This window comes from Oncorhynchus kisutch, linkage group LG18 (genome assembly GCF_002021735.2).
Source record: "Oncorhynchus kisutch isolate 150728-3 linkage group LG18, Okis_V2, whole genome shotgun sequence".
In the NCBI taxonomy this organism is placed as follows: domain Eukaryota; kingdom Metazoa; phylum Chordata; class Actinopteri; order Salmoniformes; family Salmonidae; genus Oncorhynchus; species Oncorhynchus kisutch.
Genome location: NC_034191.2, coordinates 28,554,419 through 28,581,761, shown reverse-complemented (window position 1 = coordinate 28,581,761; position 27,343 = coordinate 28,554,419). Strand labels below are relative to the sequence as shown.

Here is a 27,343-nt window from a genome sequence, read left to right as displayed (position 1 = left end):
GAGCCTGTTCGTAGACCAACACATAACAAAACATACCTGAATATCAAAGACAAATGAAAAGGCTTCCTTTTGAGCTGCTCAGACCCATAGGAGCCCCGGGCGGGGAAAATAAATACTGTCTCTTTAAGGTTGGTTACATTTTCTCCTAGACTGAACACAGTGCAAGCATGTTGAGGCTTTCACACTCCAAGGCCTGCTACTGTACGCTTTCTTAAAGATGAGAATTGATTGGTGCTGTCCAGAAACAAAAATACTGATTGGATGAACGTGGGCCAGAATAAAAGAGAGCAGCAATTAACAGGTTCTGAGGAATGTTTTCAACGCTCCACTACACTATCTCCATCATATTAACGGCAACCATTTTGCTGCAGCTCCGGGATCCGTTGCCATTGCTCATTGTCTTACTCTCTCCTTCGAGAGTAGCCTAACCATTTCAGTTCAACTGAAAGTTGATTTATTCTCATGTGCAATAAAACTTAAACAAAACAAATGGGTGTCGTTACATTGATCATTTCCCGATTTAGAATAACTAAAATGGTGAATTCCTAGACAGAGCTTGATTGCGATGCCTCTTTGCCCGAACTGCTAAAACCAATAAACTGATGTGTTGGCTAGTGTTGAAATATTATAGGCTATAAGGACATCTCACTGCACACTTATGCCAATAGATAAGCACATGGGTGTTAAAAGGAGTGTGCTGCTCACACACAGGGGATGTAAGGAGAGACCTTGAATGTACTCAGAGGAATATGAGACGTGACATGGAAGATGAGATGCTTAGTAAATTAATTACGATCATGAGAGGGGAGAAGGGTGCTGATATGGACAATGCCTGGACATTAAGGCTAATTAGATTCCATGAGAGTGTTTCCATTTAGAGGTTCAGTACCCTGGTCCGCTAACCTCTGATCTCTTTGTAGTGATGTGGGCTTTGTGGGGTCAGGGCCAAAAGACCACTTAGGTTTAGGGAGATGGAGCAAAAGCACTATGGGAGACTGATAGCCAACACTGGGAGTGTCGAGGAATACTATATTGGTACTCTCTCACACACAGTAGGAAAACTCACTCGTACACATACAAAACACAACCAAGCAATCACACTCACACATACCAACACACAACGAGCAATCAAAACAATTTACTCAATGCAATAAGATAAACTGTGTGATATGATAAACTGTAGGTGATTTCTGCCATTCATAAATACTTTTAGCCTTTTCATAAATACTTTCTTTTCACATAATACTTAAGTACAGTGCATTCGGAGAGTAATCAGACCCCTTCCCTTTTACACATTCTGTTACGTTGTTGCATTATTCTAAATGTTATTAAATACATTTTTTCCTCATCAATCTACAGATACCCCACAATGACAAATAAAAAAATTGATTTTAGAAATGATTGCAAATAAAAAACTGAATAAAAAAAGAATACCTTATCGACATAAGTATTCAGACCCTTTCCTATTAGACTCGAAATTGAGCTCAGGTGCATCCTGTTTCCATTGGTCATCCTTGAGATGTTTCTACAACTTGATTGGATTCCACCTGTGGTAAATTCAATTGATTGGACATGATTTGGAACGGCACACACCTGTCTATATAAGGTCCCACAGAAGACAGTGCATGTCAGAGCAAAAACCAAGCCGTGAGGTCGAAGGAATTGTCCAAGACAGGATTGTGTCGAGGCACAGATCTGGGGAAGGGTACCAAAATAATTCTGCGACATTGAAGATCCCCAAGAACAGTGGCCTCCATCATTCTTAAACGGAAGAAGTTTGGAACCACCAATACTCTTCCTAAAGCTGGCCGCCAGGCCAAGCTGAGCAATCAGGGGAGAAGGGCCTTAGTCTGGGAGTTGACCAAAAACCCGATGGTCACTCTGACAGAGCTCCAGAGTTCCTCTGTGGAGATGGGAAAAACTTCCAGAAGGACAACAATCTCTGCAACACTCCATCAATCAGGCCTTTATGGTAAAGTGGCCAGACGGAAGCCATTCCTCAGTAAAAGACACATGACAGCCCGCTTGGAGTTACCAAAAAGACACCTAAAGGACAGAGTTCAATCTTGGTTTCATCAGACCAGAGCATCTTGTTGCTCATGGTCTGATGAAACCAAGATTGAACTCTGGCCTGAATGCCAACCATCACATCTGGAGGAAATCTGGCACCATCCCTACGGTGACGCATGGTGGTGGCAGCATCATGCTGTGGGGATGTTTTTCAGTGACAGGGTCTCGGAGACTAGTCAGGATCGAGGAAAAGATTAACGGAGTAAAGTACAGAGAGATTCTTGATGAAAACCTGCTCCAGAGAGCTCAGGACCTCAGACTGGGACGAAGGTTCACCTTCCAACAGGACAATGACCCTAAGCACACAGCCAAGACAACGCAGGCGTGGCTTTGGGACAAGTCATTGAATGTCTTTAAGTGGCCCAGCCAGAGCCTGGACTTGAACCCGATCAAACCTCTCTGGTGAGACGCCATCCAACTGGACAGAGCGTGAGAGGATCTGGAGAGAATAATGTAAGAAACAGGTGTGCCAAGCCTGTAGCGTCATACCCAACTAGATTTGAGGCTGTAATTGCTGCCAAAGGTGCTTCAACAAAGTATTGAGTAAAGGGTCTGCATACTTAAGTAAATGTGATTTATTTTTGCAAAAAAATCTAAAAACCTGTTTTTGCCTTGTCATTATGATTATGATTGATGAGGACAAAAAACTATTTCATAAATTTTAGAATAATGTTGTAATGTAACAAAATGTGGAAAAAGTCAAGGGGTCTGAAAACTTTCCGAATGCAGTGTATGTCCACGCTCAAGGAACATCTTTACAAATGTTCCTTGTATGCCTCTTATTATCATCATGTTTTGATTTGATAACTAAGCATGAAGCATCAATATAATACATCTGAGGAAGAATTTGGCTTGCTGTGAGTAAAGGTAAAGCCTATTGATCTCCTGGTACAGAGGCCCATCACCATTACATGGCTCTGCGTTAATCTGCATTCAGCCATTTTAGTTGCATCACTCAACACACAACCAAGGCTGGGGAGACAAAAGGTGCATTGAGGAGATGAGCGATGTGTGCTATGACAGCACAGACAGGGAATGAAGGCCAGTGGTCTCATAGAGCAGCGTGACTGCATCACATCAACCTGACTGTCTCTCATCAGAGGAAGCGAGGAGGCCTGTGCTTTTTGACTGTGCTACAAATTCTAAACAAATTAGTAATAAATAATAAATTAATCAAAAGTATCTTAATAAGTTTAATAAATAAATAAATATTAGGTGAATAGAAATGCTGAATGTAATACCAGGTAATGATGGGTTTGGGAATGAATGACTGGTGGGTGTGATGAGATGACTGTCTCATCATGATTTAGTAGTAATGTGGTTGAGCTAGCTCACTGCTTTGCCCTCTAGTCTAAACCCTAGTTTAACGGGCGCTAAGGGGCACTGAGGGGGGTGGAGACAGAGAGGCCACCGCCAGGCCTACGATTGGTTCTCTATGTGTGACTGGACGGGGCCTCACCAGAGGAGGCGCACTAGTTCCTCACCTGAGGCGGGGGGTTGGTGGGCCGAGAGACCCGGCAGGTCCAGAGAGCTGTCTGACATCACGTGCTTCAGGTCTCCACCCATGTCCGACAGCTTCATGTCCAGCTGCACTGACAGAGCGTCCTCAGAGTCCTCTTTGCCCACGCTGCTGCCCCCGATGGATGGGAGGTCTAGGGACTTAACTGAAGCTGAGTCCTCCTTGCCTCCGTGTTTGAAGGCTGACACCTTATCCACCAGGCTCTTCTCCGAGGCCCCCAGCGCCGTGCAGAACTTGGATGACTGGAAGTCGGCGAAGTCGTCTGCTTCGCTCCTGAGTGACGAGAACGAGCCGCCGGCACTCTCCTTGTTGTCGTCGTACGCCAAGCCTCCCTCCAGAGACAGCTGCTTGAACACGTCGTACTTGTCAGAGCCCTGCTGGGGCAGCTGTGGAGCGATGGTGGTCTCTCCTCTCCCCTCTGCCCTGCCCTCTCCAGACCTCAACCCCTCACCCTTGGCCTCCCCCCCAGAGCTGCCGAAAGCCATGAAGTCTGCAAAATCATCCTGAGATGCTGCCACGCCCCCTCCCAGAGCAGTGCCAATAGGAACAGCCTCAGAAGACGAGGCGGGGCCAAAGAGGGCAAAGTTGCCAAAGTCCTCAGCCCCTCCCCCAGGGGGCTTAGCCCCACCTGGTGGGAGCACTAGGGAGGGGGGCACAGAGGGGAAGGGACTGGGCTTGGTCTCAGCAGGGGTGGGGGCTGAAGGAGCCATAGAGGAGAAGAGATCCAGGTCAGCCATGTTGAGAGGGTTTTTAGGCTGAGAGAGAGAGACTGCTGGTTGTTGTTGTTGATGTAGATGTAGCTGATTTTGTAGTTGTGGTAGAGACTGAGAGTTAGGGAAAGCAGGAGGGAAGGCTGGCTGAAACATCTTGGCCTGGTCTGGAGGGTCTAGTGGAGAGATGCTGTCGGAGGTTTTAAAGTCTGTGAAGCCATCATCCACGCTGACAGACTTGAAATCGGCAAATCCTTCCCCTGCGAAACAAATAGAACAATTGAAGAGGATTGCAAAAGCATTTAACACAGCAGCCAGACAGGAAGGACATTGGCATGACACAGAGTAACATCAGTCGCCTCAGTTCCAGATTTTTTTATAATTTCACAATCCTACAAGAAAGAGAGAGGCGGATTAGTTACGCCTCTGTAACATAACAGAGACGCGTGTTGAATTTCAAGCAGTGGAGAGACCTGCGCTGGGCTGTAGTCCAGAGACACACTGCTATGAAAGAACAGCAGCAGAACACAGCAGTACACAAACCAGGCTGGGCTCTCTACAGAGACACACACAGCACCACAACATGCAACAGTCATCTGTCAGTCCCTAACCGTGGGAAAGAACTCCCTACAATCTACAGACTTCCTCCCAAGTCTCAGTAGTGTTTTAGATTTTTAGAACAGCATCTTATTCCCAAACCACACATTTTACTTCAATCATGACAGGAGGGCCCTAGAAAAGCACAGCAGAAAAGTAGGTAGAGTTGTGGTTGTAGTGGCTGCTACACCTCTGCAGTAACAGAAGCAGGAAATGGTGTTCACACCACTGCTGTTTTGTGGGAGAGAGAGAACTAATGTGCTCATTATGGAGAATGAGCCTGGCAGGCAGCACACAGGAAAGGTCACTGCAATCAGACTCAGGCAGGACTTACTGGAGTCGTGAGAGCTGCTGTCCCCATCGGAAACTGTTCTAGTGAAACAGGGAACAGCAGGAAACAGACCTACATCAGGGCGACTTCTGAATGTACTGAACACTCTGGAAATGTGCGCAAGATAAAAGCACACACACTACAGAGCAAACACAGCACTCAGAAATAGTATTCTTCTTGGTACTCAGTCTCTAACCCCTTCCCATTTACACAGCTCTACATTGGTCTAAATCTAGGTAGAACACATGGCTATTTCGGTCTACCTACAAAAACAAGTCATCAAACATATTTTCTCCTCCAAGGCTACTGTGACTTTGAAGATCTGTCAGTTTCTTCCTCTAGCCATCTGTTGAGTACAGGGACCATCTCAGAGCCCAGTCCCACTATGCACTCTCTGAGAGAAGGCTTGGGAGCTGTAGGGGTTGGCTTGGGAACTCTGTCTGTCTGTGTGTGTGTGTGTGTGTGTGTGTGTGTGTGTGTGTGTGTGTGTGTGTGTGTGTGTGTGTGTGTGTGTGTGTGTGTGTGTGTCTGTGTGTCTGTCTGTGTGTGTGTGTGTGTGTGTGTGTGTGTGTGTGTGTGTGTGTGTGTGTGTCTGTGTGTGTGTGTGTGTCTGTGTGTCTGTGTGTCTGTGTGTCTGTGTGTGTGTGTCTGTGTGTGTGTGTGTGTGTGTGTGTGTGTGTGTGTGTGTGTGTGTGTGTGTGTGTGTGTGTGTGTGTGTGTGTGTGTGTGTGTGTGACCCAGCCCAGAGCCAGGGAGGAGGGAGAGCTCCACTTACCTACTGGTTTCCTGTCACCTGGTGGCTCTAGCTGTCGGAACACACTGTATTTGTCTCCGCCAAAATCTGGGTCAAACGAGATAAACAAAACAGCTGAATGATAAATGACAGCATATCTGGCAGGCAAGAAATGTACTGTACTACAATACCACACAAAGACTATTAGGTAAGTATTCTATGACAAACAACATGAACAATGTCTATTTCCTACACATCTGTTAGTTGTGGTGGAGGATGAGCAGTGAATAGTTGAGGTGTGATGTAGGGCCAGGAGGGTGTGTACCTGAGGCAGGCTGAGAGGGCTCTGGAGGCTGCTCCACCGAGAGCTGCTTGAAGACAGCATACTTATCAGAAGATGACGAGGAGGAGCCAGAGACCGGAGTCAGAATGGCAGGAGCACTGCAGACAGACAGACAATACACCATGCTCAGTCCACAGGGGAGTCTGGGGATGTGTCCCAAGTTGCACCCTATTGCCTATATAGTGCACTACTTATGACCAGAGTGTGCTATGTATGTAGGAAATGTATGTAGGGAATAGTAGTGGACTATGTATGTAGGGATTTTTGGACACAGTCTGGGGGTCAATGCTGCACCCATCTCCCCTACCTTAATCCCTTTAAGCTGCCTGAGTCGATTGGACACTTACAATGGTGAGATCTCATGGCAGTTTTACACCATACAGTCACACAGATAAGAAACAGGGAATCAAAAGCCTGGAGGGAATGAGGGATCTCTCCTGATGCCTAGCCCTCAACTGACCATCATCTTGTTAAGAGCCATTCTACAGCTGCTGTGAGAGCCAACTGTCTATCCTGACGATTCAGCGTGGGGTTTTTCAGTCTCCCTTTCAATTAGACAGTGATCTGATACCGGGGTGGGGGGCAGATACGCAGGAGGAAACAATTCAGCTTTTGTTTTTGGGGAGAGAGGAAGGGGATTGTAAAGGACTATGCCACCATGCCACTCAGACGTGAGAACCTTCCACATTCTCTTTGTTTTTTGTCTTGTAAGATAACTGGCTTTGGGCTGCCTCTTCCTGAGGGACACTCCCCACGCAGGGTTTGAAAAGTAATATAAAGAAACTCATTAAGAGATGGTGAGGTGCAATTGTTACGCTGGAGAGACTATTACAAGCAACTAAGAGACCATGTACTTGTTACCCACAATACCTGTATAAGATGTAGCATTCAGCTTTACTTCCATACAGAACGCATCATCTTATTTAAAGTAATATCAAACACTGATCCCGCCACTGAACTGAAGTCAGTCAGTCTGTACTGTACCTGTTCTGGTGCAGAGAAGGTGTGTTGGTGGGGAAGGTTTGTCCTGACTCCCCCTGGAATTCAGTGAAGGACTGGTCCCCTCCTCCTGCCCTGGGGGCCTCCTGGAAGTCCTGGAAGTCATCATCGTCTGCTTTCCCCTAAACACACCACCAAGACGATGGACACATGAGTGAGTAAACACAGAATGAATGAACACACTTTGGATAAAAGCGTCTACTAAATGGCATAAATTCTATAATTATACATAATGTGAAATGAAACCACATGTATCTGTATATACTATGGAGAAGCTTGGTTGGCTCATTGGCTGGATGTGATACCTGCAAATTTGGGAAGTTGGTGATGAAGTTGGTGGGAAGTTGGGCAGAGGGTAGAGGAGCTCCAGGAGGAGCCCTGCCCATGACTGCTGGTGCTGGGGTAGGCATGGCCATGGACACGGGGACGGGGGTCTGAGTCATCATGGGCTGCTGGTGTTGGTGCTGCTGGGGCATGACAGGGGCCATAGCCATAGCCAGGGCAGGCAGGTTGGGCACCGGGGGAGAGGGGAACTGGCTCAGGATCTCCACATTCATGGCTGGAAGACCACTCTGCAGGGGAGGGATGAACAGGGATCAGTGGTCAGGTTCAGATAAGGCTACGTCTCCTGAATGATGATATATTTATTTTAAATGGTATTTATGCCCCGTTTTACTCCCAAATTTCGATCTTGTCTCATCACTGCAACTCCCCAACGAGCTCGGGAGGCAAAAGTTGAGTCATGAGTCCTCCGAAACATGGTCCACCAAACCGCGCTGCTTAACACCCGCCCGCTTAACCCGGAAGCCAGCCACACCAATGTTTCGGAGGAAACACCATTCAACTGACGACTGAGGTCAGCCTGCAGGCGCCCGGCCCGCCACAAGGAGTCGCTAGAGTGTGATGAACCAAGTAAAACCTCCCCAGCCAAACCCTCCCCTAACTCGGACGAAGCTGGGCCAATTGTGCGCCGCCGTATGAGACTCCCGATCACGGCCGGTTGTGATACAGCTAGCACTGCAATGTAGTGCCTTAGACCGCTGTGGCACTCGGGAGGCCCTGAATGATGGACTTTTAGCGTGACATCACTGAAAGTCACAGTAACTACTTAATGCGTTAATGTCGATTTTCACATGTTAGACTTTTAGAAAGTTACACAGACAGGGGCATTAAACTTTGCAAAGACACCCGTCATCATATAGTGAATAGGCAGTGCTGTCTGTAAGTGCATCATCATTTTAAAGCAGTGACACTGGAAAATTGTGCTTTTCCTTTCATCCAACCCAATCATCTATTATAATTGTATTCCATCCAGCAGGAGCCAGACAGATGTTTTGCTGAAATAAATCATTCATTAGTCAAGTTCCATTTTAACAGCCATCACTGGCGGCGGCTTCCCAATCTTTTTCATCATTGTACAAAGGATGCAACTCATGCCGGCGCTCCCTCAAGACTCGTACATAACAGAATAAGTGATATTATTCTCGCTGTGGCAGGTGGCGGTGGCGTGCAGAGTGAGTTGTGCAGTGCAGAGGATTGTCAGTCTCTCAGGGGTGCTGGTGAGCGACAGGGCCAGGCCAGGCCAGGGGAGATAAGAGGTCTGCTGTCACACTAGGCTGAGAAGAGACTCAGTCACTTTCACCTGGCTGCCTTAGCTCAGTCATACCACCACCACCACCCTCCCAGGGCCCAGAGCTGAGATTCAGCACAGTCACTCACTAGCAGTCTCCCTTTCACATGTCTGAGGTGACTGACTGTAAGACCGTTCTTAGAAGATCAACTGCACACATAATAATATGCAGTAGGCCTAACTACAGAAGGTGGGTAAGGTGCTATGAAACATAATATTAGGAACTGTCCTTTACTTCACATGAAGAAAAGATCACAGTGAAGGTGAAGGATGGCTTTGTGTCCCCAATGACAGAACAGATCCTCAAATCTTTCTGTTGTTAATAACTCTGACCCTTTAAAAAATGTAAGGTGATGCAAATGCCTACCTGTGCCACACCAATCAGAGCCAGGACTGTGTAGAGTTCCTCCTTGGTCAGCATGCCAGGTGTGGTGCGATTGGCTGAGGCCCAGATCTGGCCCAGTGCTTCCCTGGGCAGGCCTGAGGACATCAGGATGGGGTAGAGCTTGGCTGTGTCGATGCCCCCCGGAGTCATGGTGAACTGCAGGACCTTTTTGAACATCTCTGGAAGGGAGAAAGAGAAGGCATAGCAACAGGTCAAACATATTACAGAAAGACTGGGTAGAACTAGGAAGTTTTCTCTGACTCAATGGAGAAGGCGTTGGACAGGATCTGAGTAGACACCATAGACATAATGTTTACCTGGGATGAGGCTGTCGTTGTAGAGCCAGCCTGGTACCATGGGCTGAGGGTACCCACCAACACCTGCTGTCAGCAACACAGGGACAGTTAGGTTAGGAGCTGAAGCAGAGACTTAGGCCTGGGTGTACTACCTGCTCTGCATCTCACCAGACCAGAGCCTGCCTGTATAGTATTCTCCACCTTCTGGAGATCTGAGTGGAAATGTAATGCTGCTCTGCACTGATTCACTAAGGACACATCCAAAATGGCACTCTGATGCACTACCTTTAACCCATATGGATCTGGTCAAAAGGAGTGCACTATAACGGGAATAGGGTGCCATTTGGGATTCCACACCCTAAGCTTCATACAACTATTCATGTGTCCTTGTACCAGAACCAACTACTCCGACAGCTCCTGAGGGGGAAGAGAGGGTTGGATTTGGGTTATCAAACAAATAAATGAGCCTCTCTCTTTAATTCATAGTGACATTGATCTAAATATTCTGTGTAACCATGAGGTCATTTTTTCATGAATGTACTAAGGTGGAGTTACTGATTCAGCAGGTGTAAAAGCAGCTCCTAAAACACACTGAATAAGGTGCATTCAGAGAGGAAGATGCCTTAATGGATGCATTAGACTAGCACGTCGAAATGACAAATGTTGACTCAAGCAGCTACTTGGCTACATCATCCCCTCATCAGACCAGCTCAATCATCTCAGACACTTAAATAACTATCACAGTTCACCCAGTCTCTGATGAGGAGCCTCTACATTGCCTTGGATGACAGACAGCAAGCGACTGAGGAAAAAGACCAACAAACGAAACCAAATAGACAGCAGCAGTAGCAGAGTGGAATGCAGAATAAGAATGAGGCCCCAGGTCTAAACCCAGGGGACCCCAGTAGGAACGGGTCAATCCAAGCGTAGCATCTCATCCGTGTTAAACCTAAGCAGTCAGCAGCATGCACCAGTCTCTATGACTGCATCAAATGACACCCATTACCTACAGGGCCCTATGGGCCCTGGTCAAAAGTAGTACACTATATAGAAAACAGGGGCCCATTTGGGACACAGGCAGGGCGAGAGAGGTTCATCTTTGGGAAAGTGATCCCCAGTAGAAGAACAGACAGAGAATTATTTAGTCAGTAGGCAGGTATTCCTCCAGGGGATCTCCACATTGTGCAGGCTAGCGTGAGACAGGCCTAATGAGATCTGGATGGAGAAGAGACCCAGCAGAACGCTTCCTCAGCTATATAGGCATCCCGAAGCAGGAGGAGGCAGAGATGGGACACTCTAGTCCCTATGAGTGACTCATACAAAACAGGATAAATTACATCAAAAGCTTTCAGGCTTTGCCAAACCAATCTGTGAGCCCAGAGGTGGTTAGTATGATTTCCATTACAGATTGAAAAATCAAGAGAAGTATCGGGGTTAGAAACAGTAAAATCACATTTTCTGAAGTCTTATCAGTCAACATTGAAGTGTTTGCTGAAAAATAAGAGAGGATTCGGGGGCATTCGGCCATAAGCTTGAGTGGAGAGTGAAAAAATAGATAGGCCCCATGCTCTGCGTTGACTGTGTTAATACTGCAGTGAACAAAGGCAGAGAGAGACTGCTAAGAAATGGTTTCTTTTCTCACCACCGTCACTACTGGTTTGGGGAGGAGGGGTGTCGGCTTGCGGTGAGGGGGCTGTGGGCCCCTGTGCTGGTGCCTCTGGTTGTGGTGTTTCTATAGTGAAGGCAGAACTCAGGTCCCCAGGAGCCTCAGCCCAGTTCCGGGCCTTGGTGCTGGAGTGAAACTGGGCCGAGACTGTAGCTCTGTAAGGGGCCAGGGTCCTCTGGGACTTAAAGCTAACCTGGGCCTTCTTTTCAGCTGTTAAATCACATGAGGAGAACAGTTTCTCTTCCAGGGACGGGCCTAGAGAAGTGGGTGAGGAGGAACATAGCTGCTTGATATCACAACCATTCATACTGCCTGTTTCTTAGTTATATTGAATTTAGATTTCACAGAAACTGACCATCATTGCTTTACAGCTGTCATTCAGGGACACTGTAAGAGTGTAGAACTACTGTAGTGCATCAGCAGCTTCACATATTACATGACAAATATGTTCAACTTTTGCACCTAGGTGGAGCTTCTGGCAGCTTACTGAATGCTACAGATAGGCTAGCCTATCAGTTTCTAGGTCGATGGCACTAGCAGCATATCAAAGAGCTAGAGTAGGGGAGTCAAATTCATTTTGCCCCGGGGGTCCGCATTCGGTCTTCAGCGAGGTCCACAGGGTTGCACTGAAAATGTGTTATAATTTGCAAAAATAGTCCTCTATCCATCGTTTTTTGAATTTTCGATGCTCCCTGACAGTCTAGCTTTCATTTTGGTGATTATTAGCGAGCAGGACACAGACAAGAAACTGTATGAATGTAGGTTCATTATAATTTCTACAGTGTTTCAATTTGGTTTCAGTCATTTTAAAATATGTTTTATAATAACCACCTGCGGGCCGGATTGGACCCCTTGCGGGCCGGACTGGACCCCTTGCGGGCCGGATTGGACCCCTTGCGGGCCGGACTGGACCCATTGTGGGCCGGATTGGACCCCTTGCGGGCCGGATCCGGACGTATGTTTGACCATTTTTTGCTACAGTATGTATCTACCACCTAATTGGCTTATTATAGATGGGAGACAAGTAGGTCATTAACTCCTTAAAGGATTGGAGACAGATGTGTGCGTACCAGCTCTCAGCTGGCATGTGTTCTCTGTAGGCCAGTTCCCTCCTTCTCCGTACAGAGAACACAGGGAATGATCGAGGAGATTACAAGGCAGGGGACACAACGAGCCCGGCTGCATCTCAAAGAGCACCCTCTTCCGCTGCCTATTCCACTAGGGAATAGGGTGCCATTTGGGATGCTGCCTAAGTCTCCTGTCCTCCTGGTGTGTTTACTGTCTGTCAGAGTCTTCCATCTCTTCCTCACTGGCTTATCAGGGCCACTGCCAGCCAGAGTGAGCACTAACAGTCCCAGCCCATTCTGGATGGTACAAATACATGTGCCACTGGGAGTACTTTACTAAATGTCAGTAACACAGAACTGGTTGTTGGGTACGGCACTCACATGGTTTACTTTCTATTGTGCATTAACTTAAAGGCTTAAGTAATCTGACCATCTGTCGTACCGTCTGTATGCTTACACACAGTAAAGTGACTACAAGCCGAATCTGACGCTAGAGGGTTTTCAACACCATGATGCGGTACGGCATATCGTCGCATCAGCAGCACTGGTGATAACTTCCAAACTGTGTTATTGGTTGATTATGAACACTGACTTATGAGGTTGATGCAAACAAAAAAATGTTACCTTGAAATGCAGATTGAGAGCTGGAGTTTCCAGTAGAGTGTTGGGTGGCAGTAGGAATGGACACAGAGGCAGGGAGGGACTGGGAGGAGGATCTCTGACCAGGACCTGGGTCTAAAGACTGGGGATGGGCCTGGGAGGGGGGGAAGGAGGGTCTCTGACTACGACCTGGGTCTAAAGACTGGGGATGGACCTGGGAGGAGGGGGGGAAGAGGGAGGAGGAGGAAGGGAAGGAGGAAGAGGCATCTACGGGCCCCTGCATAAAGTCACTAAACTCGTCATCATCAAAAGCAGGGGGGGGGGAGTGAGAGGTGACAGAAGAGTGGGATGGCGATGAGTCTGTAAAAATGGAGGAAGACAACACAGGCTACGATGACGGGAGGTGGACACAGTGCACAGTGCTATAGCAGTGACACATAAAGGCTAGTTGGTTCAGGATCAGAAAACGTACCATGGATTCTTAAGCAAATTATTGTTGAATATGTTCATCATATGAATGAATAAATATGATAATGTCCATAGTTAATATGAACTAAGGATGTCAGATCAATTAATACTAAATAAATACGGTGGTTAGTTTGATGTTTGCTAAAAGACATCTTTCTGTAATGCACAAGATAATGACAGTATAGACACACAGTAGGTCAAGTTGAAGATCTAAAACAAAGTGAAACGTGACAGAGAAACAGAAGATTATGTTGCTCTCTTAGTATGCTAGAATCTTTGTGAGACACAGAGGCAGATACAAGCTGCTCTGTCCTTTGCAACAGCTGCTGTCACATAGGTTGATAGCCAGCCTGTTTGTCTGTCTGCCTGTCTCGTCTGTCTGTCTGCCTGCCTGCACCCCAGAGGCAGCCTTATCAATCTAGGGGGAGGCTGCAGCAGGGGAGTGGAGCTGTGTCCTGACTCCTGGAAGACAGATACAGAGGAAACACAGAGTGAAGGACAATGACTGTACTGATGAGTGTACCTGGCTTCTTGGGGTGTGAGGATGGCGTGGGGTGCATCTTGGCGTCTCTGCTGAACCCGTCCAGGTTGCCTTTGATGGCCTCCAGCGCGGCGTCCCGACTCGCCCCCATCTGTCCCTGTGGATGGGAAAAAGCAGGGCTCAGGAGGGGAGTGTATCTAGAATGACAGCATTGAAGCATCCTAAATTGCGCCCCATGTGTCTTTATCACACTGTGGGAACTAGGCAGGACTGAGGCAGCAGCCAGGCATGATGATGATGATGTGGCTCACCTTGGGTTTGACGCTGCTCAGCAGCCTCAGCTTCTGTTTCTGCTCCTCAAACTGCCTCCTCTTCCTGTCCTCCTCCAGCATCCGCTGCTGCTGCTCCAGACGCTTCCTACACAACATAACACACAGAGAGCATACAGCTAACACACACACACTGACCACATAGACAGACAGAACAACATGTAGAGAGAAAGAGAGACTCTTACTGGTGTTCCTCAGCCATCTGTTTCTGCATGTCGGCAGTGTACTGGGGCCCGGGGCCCCTCATGCCCATGAACTGCGGCTGGCCCATGAACTGCATCCCAGGGGCCTGCATCCCCATGGCCATCCCACCCTGCACAGAACACACACGCACGCACACAAAGCGGAGGTCTCGTTAGCATTCATAGCATTCATAGCATTCCTTTCATGCATTATTACATGTCAGGAAACCAATGCATTTCTAAGTTGTTTTAACACAGAAATCACTACATAAGTACAATCAGACTGGAAATAATGTGTGCTATTAACACTATGCAACACAGAGGTCCTAACATTTCAGCAGTGAATGGAGGAAAAGTTGTCATTTGATAAAAGAAAGAGCAAAGAGACAGAAATAAAGGCAGGGGATTTGGTGAGGATGAGGCAATGCCCTGCAAAGTGCTCCTTCTTCTAAATGTCTAGCCTGAATGAAAGAGAGATAAAGGCAGAGGATTTGGTGAGGATGAGGCAATGCCCTGCAAAGTGCTCCTTCTTCTAAATGTCTAGCCTGAATGAGAGCGGTAGCTTGAGGCAGTCTGCTCTCTTATAAAGAGCAGCATTACAGGAGAGATTGTCTTGCCCTTCTTCTTCTTTTGGCTTATTTAATACCTCAGAGGACCAAAGAGACAGTAATGTAAAACAGAATACCTTTCACTCTAGGGTAATGAAAGGAATATGTTGTGGCCATTGCATTCAAATACACACACCCGTGCACGAACACACACCTGCATAGGCATGGCACCAGGAGGCATCTGGACTCCGAAGTTCATTCCCATCATCCCTTGCATGTTGGGCTGCATTTGGACTTGGACCATACCAGGGAAACCCTGCTGTTGTTGCTGCTGCTGTATGGGCATCATGCCTGGATGAAAACACATCACACATGTACAGTCAACCACAAGCACTACAAAAGGCTACACTGACAAAGGTTTGTTGCAAACCATAAAGATGACATGTAGTAACTAAAGAGTGAACATGTACAGTCAAGGAGGACAATATAAGTAGAGTTGGCCCAACTGGACTGGAGTGTGTTATTGGACATAGACTAGATGTACATTGTACAGTGAATTATTATTGCAAACACATTTCCTGGACAGGGAAGAGTAAACAGAAGCTCAGCAACAACCCAATCTGTTTTGCCTGTGTGAGTGGAGTGCTGTAACAGCTCAGAGCAAAACAGAGGAGTATTAGGGAATAGAACTAGAGAGAGTGTGTTTGTTTGCACAGATGCTCTGGCTGACAGTCCTCCTGGAGCCTCCACATGATTTACCATATAACGCCCCAACCAGGCTGAATAATGGGTTATGGATCATCCAAACAAAGTGCTGCATGCATTCTGATGCGTATTTGCGGAAACATCTAAGGACCCCTAACACAGCCACAAGTGTGTGTGTGTGTGTGTGTGTGTGTGTGTGTGTGTGTGAGAGTGAGTGAGTGAGTGAGTGAGTGAGTGAGTGAGTGAGTGAGTGAGTGAGTGAGTGAGTGAGTGAGTGAGTGAGTGAGTGAGTGAGTGAGTGAGTGAGTGAGTGAGTGAGTGAGTGAGTGAGTGAGTGAGTGAGTGAGTGAGTGAGTGAGTGAGTGAGTGAGTGAGTGAGTGAGTGAGTGAGTGAGTGAGTGAGTGAGTGAGTGAGTGAGTGAGTGAGTGAGTGAGTGAGTGAGTGAGTGAGTGAGTGAGTGAGTGAGTGAGTGAGTGAGTGAGTGAGTGAGTGAGTGAGTGAGTGAGTGAGTGAGTGAGTGAGTGAGTGAGTGAGTGAGTGAGTGAGTGAGTGAGTGAGTGAGTGAGTGAGTGAGTGAGTGAGTGAGTGAGTGAGTGAGTGAGTGAGTTGAGTGAGTGAGTGAGTGAGTGAGTGAGTGAGTGAGTGAGTGAGTGAGTGAGTGAGTGAGTGAGTGAGTGAGTGAGTGAGTGAGTGAGTGAGTGAGTGAGTGAGTGAGTGAGTGAGTGAGTGAGTGAGTGAGTGAGTGAGTGAGTGAGTGAGTGAGTGAGTGAGTGAGTGAGTGTGTGTGTGTGTGTGTGTGTGTGTGTGTGTGTGTGTGTGTGTGTGTGTGTGTGTGTGTGTGTGTGTGTGTGTGTGTGTGTGTGTTTTTTATGTTTTTGCACGATATTCCAAATGCCTGTATCGCAAGAATCGAGGTTCTATGATTTTTCGTGTTTATAAGCTTGTTCTCATGTTGTATATTTAGTCTCCTCTCTTTCACTCCTCTGTGCTGTGTGCACCTTCCCCATTTACACCAGAGATCTGTATAGCTTTTCAAATGATGTGCTTTTTATGTCTCAACTACTCAAATTGTGCGATGAGCAGACACTAATAAAACGAGATGATCAATGAAAATTGATTCTGGAAAATGAATGCTCAGGTTGTCGCAACGCGGCATTGGTACCACGTACCGGTAGCAGCATTTTAGCCAACGACTGTTATACTATCTGTCTAGTCTGTGTTTTATAGATGTGCAATAAACATAACACAGAAATAAGGTAGACCAGTTGATTTTAACATCTGAACAAAGTGGAAAGGCTAGCATGCTGTTCAAACAGTTGGAGACAGACAGAAGGGTGAGTTCATAACAATTCGACTGTTCAACTTTGTTAACTAGCAAATAGATTCAAGTTGGCTAAACTTGAAATATAAAGATTAGCTGGCTCATCACTAGCACGAGGGCTTAAGAGGTTGTTGATGAGACCTGTGTTCATTCTCTATAGCCTAATACCTGCTACAAGAAGTCAGTCATTATAGGTCAATACGTATTGTGTATATTGTAGTTAAATTTGTAACCAAAAAGGGCATTTTCATAGACAGACTTGAAAGCCAGAAAAGTGATTATTGCAACAAAAAGCAAGTTAAACTGTTTCAATCAAATAAATGTAATTATTAGAGGGTCTTATGGTTGTGGAAGGATTATATTTAGTCCTGAATTCATTAGATTATTGCTGACTGTTTTAAATGCAGTGTATTTTACAACAATGCTTATTTAGAGACAAAAATGATTTTGTAAATCAAGATATATCTTGTGAATTGCCCAGCCCTAGTTTGTTTATGAAGAGTGTCATTGTAAACTCAACAAACACCCTATACATAACACAGCTACAACATAAGCTACATGATACCAGAAAGTTGTCATGGGTAATGACCAACGCTTAGTATTGTTAAGTCATCAGGGTCAATTCCAGAGCTTACTATCACAATGTGAGATGATCAAATATCCCAATTACCTAATAAACTATTACAAACAGATAGGACATAAACCTAGGGCCTATGTATTGTATTTGACTGATGTTGTTGTTGATAGCGCAGACTGCACCTCTGAACTGACTTTACTCTGATAAACATCATTATGAGTTATTGGTTAGGCCTATTTACTGAATCCAAAAACGTCTCAAGAAACCAGGGCACATAAGAGAGTGAAGTGCCCGGGGAGATTTGGAAAAGTAGCGCTGACTGACAGGACGCGTCACAAATGGCACACTATTCCCTATATAGTGCACAACTGGTCAAAAGTACTGCACTAAATAGGGATTAGGGTGCCATGTGGGACGTAGCGTGCAGGATGACTCACCTTGTGGCGGTCCCAGGCCCCCTCCAACAGGATAAATAAAACTGCAGGAGAGAAGGAAAAACACAGGTCAATAACACAGCTAGAGACTAGCCTAAAGGGAAGACTAATGGAGAACATCTAGGCTGAAATCATTCAACTCTCTCACAATAGCCTATCGCATAAAAGTAGGAAAGATTGGACTATTCATCGAAAACCATTCAGCAAATGGATCATTATCAGTTCACACCAATAATTTGTCAGACTTTAAACAATGTGACACAATAGCTAGCATTTTAACAAAGGAGTCATCATTCACATCACAAAGAATTAGCAAAACTGGAGATTGGATATGATTTCCTTACAATGGCACGGAGAGAAAGTAAAACAATAAACATGCTGTATGGTGATGTGGCAATACCTAGCCTCCCTTTTTCTGTTCCGTCTTTATATTTTGGACACTTTTCTGTTCGGCTAGGCAGCCTGGACTTGAATCCAGTGTGGCCCTTATTGTTCTAGCTCACTGCTTTCCAGGGAATGCATGAATAAATATTGCATTGACCGCGAACACTAAACCTGACAGGCAGGAAGAAAAATCTATCCAATAACCCTTTGCTGTTGCTCCGAAGAACATTTATCGATCAGGGAATGAGCTCCTCTGAAAACAGTCGTTCTGGAATGCTTCTCCAAGCATATCCATGCTCTGTAATTTTCCATAGTGGTAAAGTAATAACAGCTAGACAAAGATTTTCATGGAATGCACGTCAGTGGTCTTGATGGAGAATCTGTCTAGATCGGGACACGGCAGGGAAATGGAGACACGAGCAGGAATCTATAGAAACTTATTTATCTATAGAAACACAAAAGATAGACTAGATTCTAAGAACAGACCGTGTCAGAGAACTAGGTAAGAGAGAGGGATAACGAGTCAACAAGGCCAGCTTGGAACTTTGACGCAGTCGGCTTCTTGTCTGACTCCTCCTCTCACTAGCTCTATGGTCCTACTGATGCTGGAGGAGAAAAGAGATGGATGAGGATACAAGCAGACAGCTTTAGTCTACCTGCTGCCCATCATAACACCTGAACATCCAGAGAGACTACTAATACCCAGGTAAGCCCACACGCCCAGTCCATCCTACAGAGCAGTACACTGGACCTTAGAGCTTCACTTTACAACTGCCATTTCAGGCAAATCCATGAATCCATCCAGATAGCACTTGCAAGCTGTTTTTTCTCCATCTTGTCAAAATAATCCTTTCCCAGAGGTACCAAAATGCCATACGAGACAAAAAACTATGTTTTTTCTATTTTAGGATGCCAGAATCATATAATTTGAAATGAAAAGAAAACAGTATTCCTTTGTTTACAAATGTAATAATACAATGCATTAACAATACCAGGATCCTTTCCCATAACCTGGGCTTGATGTGAAGTGAGACATTCTGGCTCACATCTGTTCTCCCTCAGATTTAGCATGTAGCTTTACAGAGCTTTCATAGCAGCGCTATGCTACGCAACCACAACAAATGAAACCCCCTGGAACAACAGTGCAGATTAACCCAGAGTGAGATCAGCAGTGCCAGTGATACCAGCTGTGGGCTCTGTATAGGCCATTGCATTGTACAAGGCCTGTGTTCATTGATACAACAAACATTGTTGGGCTAATATAAGGCTTGGGCCGTGCCACATGCATAAAGGTGCTTCTACCACAGTAACTAGCCTACCAGATCCATGTGTATCATTAGACCTAACGTGCTTTCTCCTTTTCACTCTGGTAACGCATTTAAACAAAAGTACTGATCTTTCAACATCAATGAACTCCTCATATGAGCCTTAAATTATGTAATGCATCCCTGACTGCACTGCAACCTAATGTAAACCATACTTCTGCAAGTCTTTTACTCTTTTGGCATTTTGGACATAATGAATAAATAAAGTGCATACTGAAAGTCTGGAAGCACCAGCACCAGTCATGTACCCTCCTAAAGACTGATTAAACAGCTCGGCTTTAATATGATACTTAACTATGAACCTATAAAATAACACTTAACCCTGTCTTGAGCAATTCATCCGAGTACAATTTCTCAGTCTCACCCATCAAAGCACTTTAACTGAAGATGAATGCTACACATAGCTGAGCTTTTCCCACAAGCTCAACACAACTCCAAAATGTAGCTAGCACCTGTTGCTACAGTACAGCTCTCCTATCGCAACTTCCTATAGGCCTCATTTAGATTTTTTACTTAACCTTTTTGTGATAGGGGGCAGCATTTTCACTTTTGGATGAATAGCGTGCCCAGAGTGAACTGCCTCCTACTCTGTCCCAGATGCTAATATATGCATATTATTATTAGTATTGGATAGAAAACACTCTGAAGTTTCTAAAACTGTTTGAATGATGTCTGTGAGTATAAAGAACTCATGTGGCAGGCGAAAACCTGAGAAAAATCCAACCAGGAAGTGGGACATCTGAGGTTTGTAGTTTTTCAAAGCTTTGACTACCGAGTACACAAGCTTTGCCTACCGAGTACACATTGAGATATGGATGAGGTTGCACTTCCTAGGGCTTCCACTAGATGTCAACTGTCTTTTGAAAGTTGAATGAGGATTCTACTATAAAGGAGGGGCTCATGAGACCTGTTTGAGTCTGGCATAGTGCCTCGGTCTCATGGCGCGCGCTCCTGACAGAGTTACCTCGTGTTCCTGTGCTTTTTCTGAAGACAGGAATTCTCCGGTTGGAACATTATTGATGTTTTATGTTAAAAACATCCTAACGATTGATTCCATACATCGTTTGACATGTTTCTAAAGGACTGTAATGGAACTTTTTGAGTTTTTGTCTGGATGAAATGCTCGCGCCTCATGAAGATGGATTACTGAACACGCTAACAACAAGTGACTATTTGGACATAAATGATGGAACTTCATGGAACAAATCAGTCATTTATTGTCGAACTGGGATTCCTGGGAGTGCCTTCTGATGAAGATCATCAAAGGTAAGTGAATATTTATGGTGTTGTTTCTAACTTCGTTGATTCCAAAATGGCGGCTTTTACTCTGGCTGTTTTGGGTTCTGAGCGCCGTTCTCAGACTATAAAGTTTTTTTTAAATCTGACACAGCGGTTGCATTAAGGAGAAGTCTATCTTTAATTCTGTGAATAACACTAGTATCTTTTATCAATGTTTATTATAAGTATTTCTGCTAAAATCACTGGATGTTTTGGAGATTTTTGGGATATAAATATGCACATTATTGAACAAAACATACATGTATTGTGTAACATGATGTCCTATGACTGTCATCTGATGAAGATCATCAAAGGCTAGTGATTAATTTTATCTATATTTCTGCTTTTTGTGACTCATATCTTTGGCTGGGAAAATGGCTGTGTGTTTTTGTGACTTGACTCTGACCTAACATAATCGTTTGTTGTGCTTTAGCTGTAAAGCATTTTTGAAATCGGACACGATGGGTAGATTAACAAGATGTTTATCTTTCATTTGCTGTATAGGACTTGAAAGTTACATATTTCTAAAACATATTTTTGAATTTCGCACACTGCCTTTTCAGTGGAATGTTGTCGAGCGCTAGAAAGGTTAATTAACCTTTATTTATCTAGGCAAGTCAGTTAAAAACAAATTCTTATTTACAATGACGGCTTACCCCAGCCAAACCCGGGGCAATTGTACGCCACCCTATGGGACTCCCAATCACGGCCAGTTGTTACTGGATTAGAACCAGGAACCAGTCTGTCGTGACGCCTCTAGCACTGAGATGCAGTGCCTTAGACAGCTGCGCCACTCGGGAGCCCAAAGCGGAGTGCTAGTCCCATGATGTGAGACTTTCTGGTCAAAAGTAGTGCATTACATAGGTAATAGGGTGCCATTTGTGACACATCCTCAGAGTGCTATGCCAGGCAGCAGGGCCAGTGAAGAGTAGACTCACGCCTCTGGCTACTGTTGACAGCCTGGGATCAGGATGTTTCTCATTAATTTCAGGCTAGATTGCCAGCACAGCGCCTGCCTGCCTGCCTGCTCCCCGTCCCTGGTTCAGTGTGTAACATTGTCATCAAGTAGTATGTCCACCACATCGCAGAGCCTTCACCACACACTAACACAGTCACACACACCCAGCAGGGCTATGCATAGCTAGCCCGGGTCACGTTCGCTGATCTGAGACCACTAGCCAGCCCGTTGGATGTAGACAGCTTACTAACAGAGAAGGGGGAGAAAAACATTATTCTCATTATTACTAACAAAGAAGGGGGAGAAAAACATTATTCTCTACAGATCTTAGCTTTCAATATAGATGAGTTCAGTTGGGAGTTTGTACAGCTGCTCAGCACTCTAAATCAGCACTTCACCTATATCTGACCCCCACCAATGGTCTTAAAGTACACCAATGCCAGGACAAGAAATGTCTCCAGAACGTTTGTTAGTCAGAGACAAACATCACCTGTTATTTTCAATGAGACCATATATGAGATAGGCTACTCTTGCCAATCTAATCTGTAGGCCCAGCCTAATCTAAAGCTATTTGGTTTCCCCAGCATCAGTATCCCTATCACCTGGCTGGTCGGGTCCATAGGCACGTTGCAGGCAGACATTCATTATTCACACCGCTCAGCTCAGGCCCAGGCTGCTGATGAAAAAGTCATGAGGATAGCCTTTTCAAGTCCAATGTAGGACGAGCTGCTGCTTCACCAATATCAACAGGCTCATGCAGGACTCAAGACTTTACTAAATATTCACCATTTCTCATAGACCTCTACATCAATCGCTAAAAACTGAGAGGAGATTTATTTCACTAGAGCAGCTCAGGTTTAACACGATAACCGCCTGGCCTTTCAGCCTATAAGTACCCACTAGAGAAAGTTGAGAACGTTGCCGGCCATCTGCTTTAGCATAATCATCAAATTCACATCAACCCGCAAGGTGCGCAAACATAAGCACCTAGACTTGATAAACAGCGCATAAACTATTGTAAAGCATGAATTGCATTAATAAATATTTGTGGAAATATTTCCATGTAAAAATATAACAATAAAAAAAAACATTAGCCTAAAGTACATTATCGACACATTAATATTCTAACAGTCTAATAAATACATTTCATATAATGCTATCGGAAGAATAAGAATTTGGTTGTTCATAAAGGTTTTAGGTCACATTAGAAAACTAAAAAACAATTATTTCAAAAGAACATAATAGCATTTTCATTCGTTTATGTTACTTTAGGCTCTAAGAAAAAACGAAAAACCACTAGGTCAAGTCCATCACAAAGGACTCCATTATAATTTTAGTTCTGGTAGGTCAAAAGAAACATTGTGGAAATAAGAAAATGAATTTAAAAGAAAACAGAATAGAATATTTGACATGTATTATGTTACTAGTCTTTGCTTAGTAGCCAGAGCAATGTTGCCATGCGAGTGGTCATGTGCTGAACGCATGGACAGCGCAAATATTCTTGGAAAAAGTCAAATTTTTAAATAGTGCTGTATCTCTTGAATTGAGAGTAATTTGACAAAGGTAAGTATAGATATAGACATCAAAACATGTTACTTGCATGTGACTCTGAAGGAGGATTTGATAGTGGTTCTCCTTTCCTTGCATCTGGCTGACTGGCATCGTTTGTTTCACCTTGCTCATCCATTTGGATAGTCAATTATATGTTTTGCATTATTCTAAAGGCCTGATGCAACACGTAGCATGTTTTCGTTTCCAGTACAATAAATGTGATTAGTAATAAGAGTTATAGTAAATAAAACAGTCAGTTGACAGCTTGTTTTTACAAAGTAAAACGTAAAAGAGAATGGTATGAATCCGCAAGTCAAATTATTAACGGTGATAAAAAGGCATAACACAAACTCATCATTATACTATTGTTGTTCTACATTAAATCAGCCTCTTCACCCTCATCATTCAGTTGGGCCAAATTTACATTTGATTGTTAAGTAACTTGCACAATTATATCCCATTCATCCATATGGTATTCATTTAGTGGTTTGGCAATGTTTGCTTCCCTTTGCTCATCAACTCAGAGTCAAGGATATGTTTTTCATTATTCTAAAGGCCAGCTGCAACGACGTCGCATGTTTTTGTTTCCTTTACAACACATTTGATTAGTAATAGAGTTGTAGTAAATAAAACAGTCCTGTAACAGCTTATTTTTTACAAAGTAAATGTAAAAGAAAATAATATCAACCCGCAAGGAGTCTGGTCAAGTGATTTGCTATAAACATAAGCGTCAACGCTGATTTAAATTCAATTGTGAAGCAATGTGCACAATTACCATTAATTCAGTGAGAGAGAGACTCATTAGCGCATGGCTGGGTAACAACGTTCTACAGCGCATTGTCTCGTGGGTTAAGTTGGAAATAGGTGGGGGATAAAACGGGGGAAAAGTCTCTAAATACTTTTGTTTGTGATTTAAAAATCCTAACAAATGAGCAATGTAAAATAGAAACATTTAGGAAAAGTTAGGGAAGGCTCAGGACCTTGCATTCCTTTTGGGCCAATTTGTTTAATTTACAAAATCAAACGTCAGTGGCCGTTTGTTTGCCTATAGCGGTTCTATTGTTAAGACATGACTGATAGATCTGACTGACTGAACTACAATAGTTATATTATAATGACATCAGACCAGAAGCAAAGATCAGGAAAGCAAAAGTAATTTTAGTCTAAGCAGAGAGGATTTATCTTTCAAGGGGCAAAAACGAGATCTAGGTTATATGCATGTGTGTTGAGATCATGATCAAGCCTAGATTTGGCCACTGAAAGAATGAGGGCATGGCAGCTTGCTTCATGATGTCATCCAACACCTGATCAGACATCAGCTTTGTCCAGGAAGATTCACCATGGCAGCACCATAGCTGCTTTAGTGCTTGAATGTTTAGGGGATAACATCTTATGGGATATTAGCATGATTTGACCTCCATTTTTTACAAGTTCCCAGTTGTCTTGAAAGCACCAACACCATTGAAGGAGGTTGGGGAGAATGTGTGCAGTGTGGATACTCTGACGTAACGTTAGTTGCTACCGTCCTTATTAGCTCGGGCTATGTTAGCTCGCTAGCTAGTCAGCTCAACCCAACAACCTAAAGATGACAGTGTGTTGAGGTATCGAATCCTCTTAGCCTGCCAATCCATACCTGGGCTGTTCGCACAAGCAACTAGCGTTAGCTAGCAAACAACATCTGACAACTCAGCTGATCTAGCTACTCGCTAACGTTAGCTGGATGGCTAGTTAGCTAACTACATTACTGTGCTGCAAATACGCTTTATATAAACTATAACACATTATTTGTTATTATTATTCGACAGCCAGCAGACGTGACAATACATCTAACCGTTAGCACTTCACTAAAAAGCTGCATTCCTATGATATCTAGCTAACTTAGGCATCTAGCATTATTAGCTGTATGGCTAGCCTGCCTCGCCTAACGTATTGCAACGCTCATTCTTCACTCGCTATTCCGTGTGTAAATTTAAACCGCAGCTGTCAAGTGCAGAATATCGTAAGACAAATAATTGACTCGTTTCTTATATATTTATACAGACAGAAAATAAGTACCTGCCACCTCCCCCAGATCCTGGCCGTAACGCCATCTTGATAACATTGGTCTGTGACAGAAAGATGTCGTCGGCAGTGACCGTGTGACGGATCTTCCGGGTCACTGTTGTTTCTCCTCCACAAGATGTCGCTGTGGTGCTTCTGCCAAACTCACTAAAATATTTGGCATTACGTCCATAGAACATGATGCCAAAGCTCTTGGAAGGTTTACAGTAAATATGTAAATTGTGTACCTGTCTTGATTATATGAAGAAGATGCTTCTCATATCACAAGACAAACCTTTCAAATAGTCCCAAATTTCTAAGGTATTTTTGTTTTTAGATAAATAAAAGATTAATTAACATCACTAAGTCAATGCTGATGATTAATTTCCCTGGGTCTTCCATATCACTGACATTAAAACCCTATCCTGGGCTGGATAGAATTAAACCTGCCTCTGCAAGGTTTGCAATATGTGTGTTTTACATAAATACTGTCAGTTCAACACATGCATTGATCATGGTGTTTTTTCAGTCCCTCAAACACTCTGATTTTATTTGATGACATGGGAAAAGTTATCTTCGTGGATAGGCCTACTGCAACATGGGGTCAATTGACTTGACCCCTCATTCTTCCTAATTGATCAAATTAGATTTCCCTAATACAGATGTAGGATCTTTATTTGATCACCCTTTTGCAGAACTTTCATGCAATTCCTGCAACTTGTAGTGTATTTGAGGTTTAAAAAGCCTTCTGAAGTTTGTAATATCCACTTTGACATTTCAGACTTTATTTTTCCTTACGAAATGTTTTATCAACCCCTACAAAAACGTCCATTAAATATAATCTACATAATAATAGAATTTCCTGTTGCTGCAGGATTATTTTTCTGATGTGGCAAACTGGGTCAAATTTAGATCCTACATCTGTATATCCATTATCAGCATGTCAAATAAACTGATATTTTTACAGCTTGTTGTATTTCATGGCACCTGCATTTGTCCCCTGAGGGATTTGTCCAACATTTATACTGGCTGAATGAGGTATTGAGGCTATTGTGTGGCCCCACACATAAATGTTTTCAGCAAGCATCTTCATTGTTGCACCAGTGACAAGGTGGAGTTACAAGGATGAACCCTTCTCCCACTGTGGGTGTTTTTGTGAAAGATTTACAGCTTAATGAGGGTAGCCACCAGCTAGGATTGACCACATTTATATCATTTTTACTCTGAATGCATCTGATGCTTTCAATAGATCACAGACAGGGTATATCCTGATTGTGTAGAATAATACCCAAATATGCAAAAGAGGATATTACATACTTATGCCTTTCAGTATACCATTGTGCATCCACATTAGTATACTGAACTTTCTGACAGAAACTGCAATTTCCAGGTTACAAATTGCTACAAATAAATGACTGCACTACAAATATAAACACATGACTTGACCCATTAGTCCATATTGTGTCCATATTGGTACAATGACACATGGCTACTGACACAAATTTAACTGATGCTTGGTGCAATACATTCTTTGAAAGAAACTACTAACTACTCATTACTAAACTATCATTACAGATACACTGATTAGCAGTTGTCCTATCCTGTGATTGGTTTTAGTGTGAAGTGCTGATTTAAACAATATCTTCTGAAGGAATTTAATTTGTTTGCTACTTTTTGCTACTTGTGAAACTCCTCACCGGCCCCTCATCAGTCTCCTCAGTCCCTCCTACACAGCTCTTTGAATCCATTCACAGGCCTTGAAGAGAGCATGGGTCTCCTACCCTGCTGGGAGCATAGAGTTTAGCTGGAGGCCGG

The 27,343-nt window shown here is 44.2% G+C and overlaps 1 protein-coding gene across 16 annotated transcripts in view; it reads right to left on the bottom strand.

Moving 5' to 3' along the window:
* The window catches only part of LOC109909430 (synergin gamma), a 40,581-nt gene extending 14,931 nt beyond the window's left edge, over positions 1–25,650 (bottom strand). For 6 of the 16 annotated variants that reach the window (XM_031795722.1, XM_031795723.1, XM_031795725.1 and 3 more), the window contains exons 1-16: positions 25,544–25,650; positions 17,996–18,036; positions 15,169–15,305; positions 14,410–14,537; positions 14,207–14,312; positions 13,938–14,052; positions 12,971–13,306; positions 11,256–11,534; positions 9,635–9,700; positions 9,300–9,496; positions 7,608–7,874; positions 7,288–7,424; positions 6,286–6,401; positions 6,003–6,068; positions 5,231–5,263; positions 3,555–4,559 (exon numbers count right to left, since the gene is read on the bottom strand). In XM_031795722.1, coding sequence (XP_031651582.1) covers positions 3,555–4,559; positions 5,231–5,263; positions 6,003–6,068; positions 6,286–6,401; positions 7,288–7,424; positions 7,608–7,874; positions 9,300–9,496; positions 9,635–9,700; positions 11,256–11,534; positions 12,971–13,306; positions 13,938–14,052; positions 14,207–14,312; positions 14,410–14,537; positions 15,169–15,305; positions 17,996–18,036; positions 25,544–25,578 — 3,064 coding nt within the window. In that variant the 5' untranslated portion in view covers positions 25,579–25,650. The remainder of the gene's footprint in view (positions 1–3,554; positions 4,560–5,230; positions 5,264–6,002; positions 6,069–6,285; positions 6,402–7,287; positions 7,425–7,607; positions 7,875–9,299; positions 9,497–9,634; positions 9,701–11,255; positions 11,535–12,970; positions 13,307–13,937; positions 14,053–14,206; positions 14,313–14,409; positions 14,538–15,168; positions 15,306–17,995; positions 18,037–25,543) is intronic. The other 10 variants (XM_031795724.1, XM_031795729.1, XM_020508472.2 and 7 more) reach the window with 9 other exon arrangements.
* Between the last annotated feature and the right edge of the window lie 1,693 nt (positions 25,651–27,343).